General features: G+C 43.9%; 1 protein-coding gene across 1 annotated transcript in view; it reads left to right on the forward strand.

Moving 5' to 3' along the window:
• The window catches only part of LOC101856600 (ceramide glucosyltransferase-B), a gene marked incomplete at its 3' end in the record, with an annotated part of 22,615 nt that overhangs the window by 16,869 nt on the left and 3,459 nt on the right, over window positions 1-2,287 (forward strand). The window contains 1 exon segment of the mRNA XM_005106043.3: window positions 1,173-1,464. Within this exon segment, the coding sequence (XP_005106100.2) occupies window positions 1,173-1,464 (292 nt within the window).

Raw genomic sequence — 2,287 nt, forward strand, 5'->3', positions numbered from 1 at the left:
GAAGAAGAAGAAGAAGAAGAAGAAGAAGAAGAAGAAGAAGAAGAAGAAGAAGAAGAAGAAGAAGAAGAAGAAGAAGAAAAAGAAGAAGAAGAGTCTCTTATATAGTGCATATCCACTATCATCCGATCTTCTTCATCATCATCATTAGCAGCAGCAGCAGCAGCAGCAGCAGCATCATAGTTGTCTTCTTACCCGTCCATAAAGAAGATACAGAGGCAACACGTCATAACAGCGAACATCGCTGTCCTGGTAGTTGGGAACCCACAGCGGATTGAAGATAGCGTTCAGCTCATTGCAAGGACAGGGTGGAACCACCAGGTTGAAGAAGTCGATAGCTGGAAGAAAGAATATTAAGATAAATCACCTGATAGCCTGTACTGGTCGTTGAAGCGGGTTGTTGGAGGGTGCTACTGGTAAATCCATACTTTCTGTTGTTTCTGTCTGTCGGTCTTACTTTTCCCAGCACTTAATAAAGTGATAATATGTACTGATCTTTGAAACGGGTGGTTGGAGGACACCACAGGTAAGTCCTCCTTCTTTTCGCTCCCTCTGTTGTTTATCTGTCGGTCTTACTTTTCCCACCACTAAATAAACTGATAAACTGTACTGATCTTTAAACTTTCAGGCGGGTGGTTGGAGGGCACGACGGATAAATCCGACTTCTTTACTTCTCCTCTGTTACAATAGTTTCTGTCTGTCGGTTTTTCGCAGCACTAAACGACCTTTTTTGTGCCGATATGCTTCTCTTTACTGAAAAAAAACACATGAACAGTGATCCTAGAAGAAAAATTCAGAGTGGATATTTATACTAGCACATCAACAGACAAAGTTGTTGGTTTGTTGAGGGTTTTTTGGGGGGGGAGGGGGGTGGTGTACTTGTGTGTGTGTGTGTGTGTGTGTGTGTGTGTGTGTGTGTGTGTGTGTGTGTGTGTGTGTGTGTGTGTGTGTGTGTGTGTTGTCTTTTTTATTGTATTAGTGGGAGTGTGTGCTGTCTTGTTTTATTATATTAGTGGGAGTGTGTGCTGTCTTGTTTTATTATAGTAGTGTGTGTGTGCTGTTTTGTTGTTTTGTTTTATATTTGTGCGTGTATGTGTGTGTGTGTGAGTGTAATGTGACACGGTCGATGCCTGTGTGTCATATTTTATGACATCTGTGTAAATATCCCATTCCAGTGACACCCAACTCCATCTACGACATGGTATGGTCGCTAGAACCGGACGTGGGTCTAGTCCTACAGATGCCCTACTGTGCCACGAGGAAAGGGTTCGGAGCTGTCTATCAACAGGTGTACTTCGGCACCATGCAGGCTAGGAATTGTCTGAGCGCCAACGCGGTCAACATCAACTGTTCTACGGGCATGTCCAGCATGTTGAGACGAGACGTGCTGGACAAGGCCGGAGGACTGGCGGAGTTTGGACAGTACCTGGCTGAGGACCATTTCATTGCCGAGGCCATCAGAGCGCAGTGAGTGCAACAACCGTGGGTTTTTTGGGGATTGAAAGGGGAAAGGGTTCCCACCCTAGCGGGAAAACAGCAAAAAGCCAGGATTTTCATTTTCAGATTTCTCAATTGCGAAAACACCATGAAAGTGAATGAAAATGGAGAAAGCCTGGAAATCAAAATCCGGAGTGTTGTCTACATCACCACATCATGTGCAGCTCATCTTTTTAAAAAAGTATCTAATTGAAAATGGTTACAAAATTCAGGAGAAAAACTGGGTAAAAACCTAGACATTTTTTCTTGTTGATGAGTGGGAACCCCAACGGGAGTAAAATTCTTGATTGAGTCATATGAGAGCAGTGAGAACCCAGTTGAGGGGGGGGGGCTCTGCTGGAAGGCCCTGTCTTTTTATTCCTTTATTCCTTTTTTATGCCTCCAAGTTCTTGGGGTTCGTCAGTGCATCTGTCTTTTCCCTGAATTGCCATTGTCGTGTGTATTGGCTTCTCTCTACTTAATTTACTTTAAGCAAAACTTCATTAAATAAATAAACCATCGAATATCTCAGTCTGTCTGATCAGATACTGTATACAGGTGTCGTTCGGTGTAGCCATTAGGAGCTATATCATCTCCCTTTATGACCCGAGTTCGATTCCCGAGTGGGATGAATATTTATTGTTATCGAGTATCTCTGCTGGGACGTTGTATCCCCCTTAGCACTGGTTGGCCCTTACAGGGGGTCGAAACCCGTTTCCTAAATTCTCTAAATTATGTGGAAGGGGCGTAAAAACCAACAAAAAGACAATTGAACACCTCCCCACCCCCCATCTCTCTCCCCCCCTCTCTCTCT

This window comes from Aplysia californica, unplaced genomic scaffold (assembly GCF_000002075.1).
Source record: "Aplysia californica isolate F4 #8 unplaced genomic scaffold, AplCal3.0 scaffold00508, whole genome shotgun sequence".
In the NCBI taxonomy this organism is placed as follows: Eukaryota; Metazoa; Mollusca; class Gastropoda; order Aplysiida; family Aplysiidae; genus Aplysia; species Aplysia californica.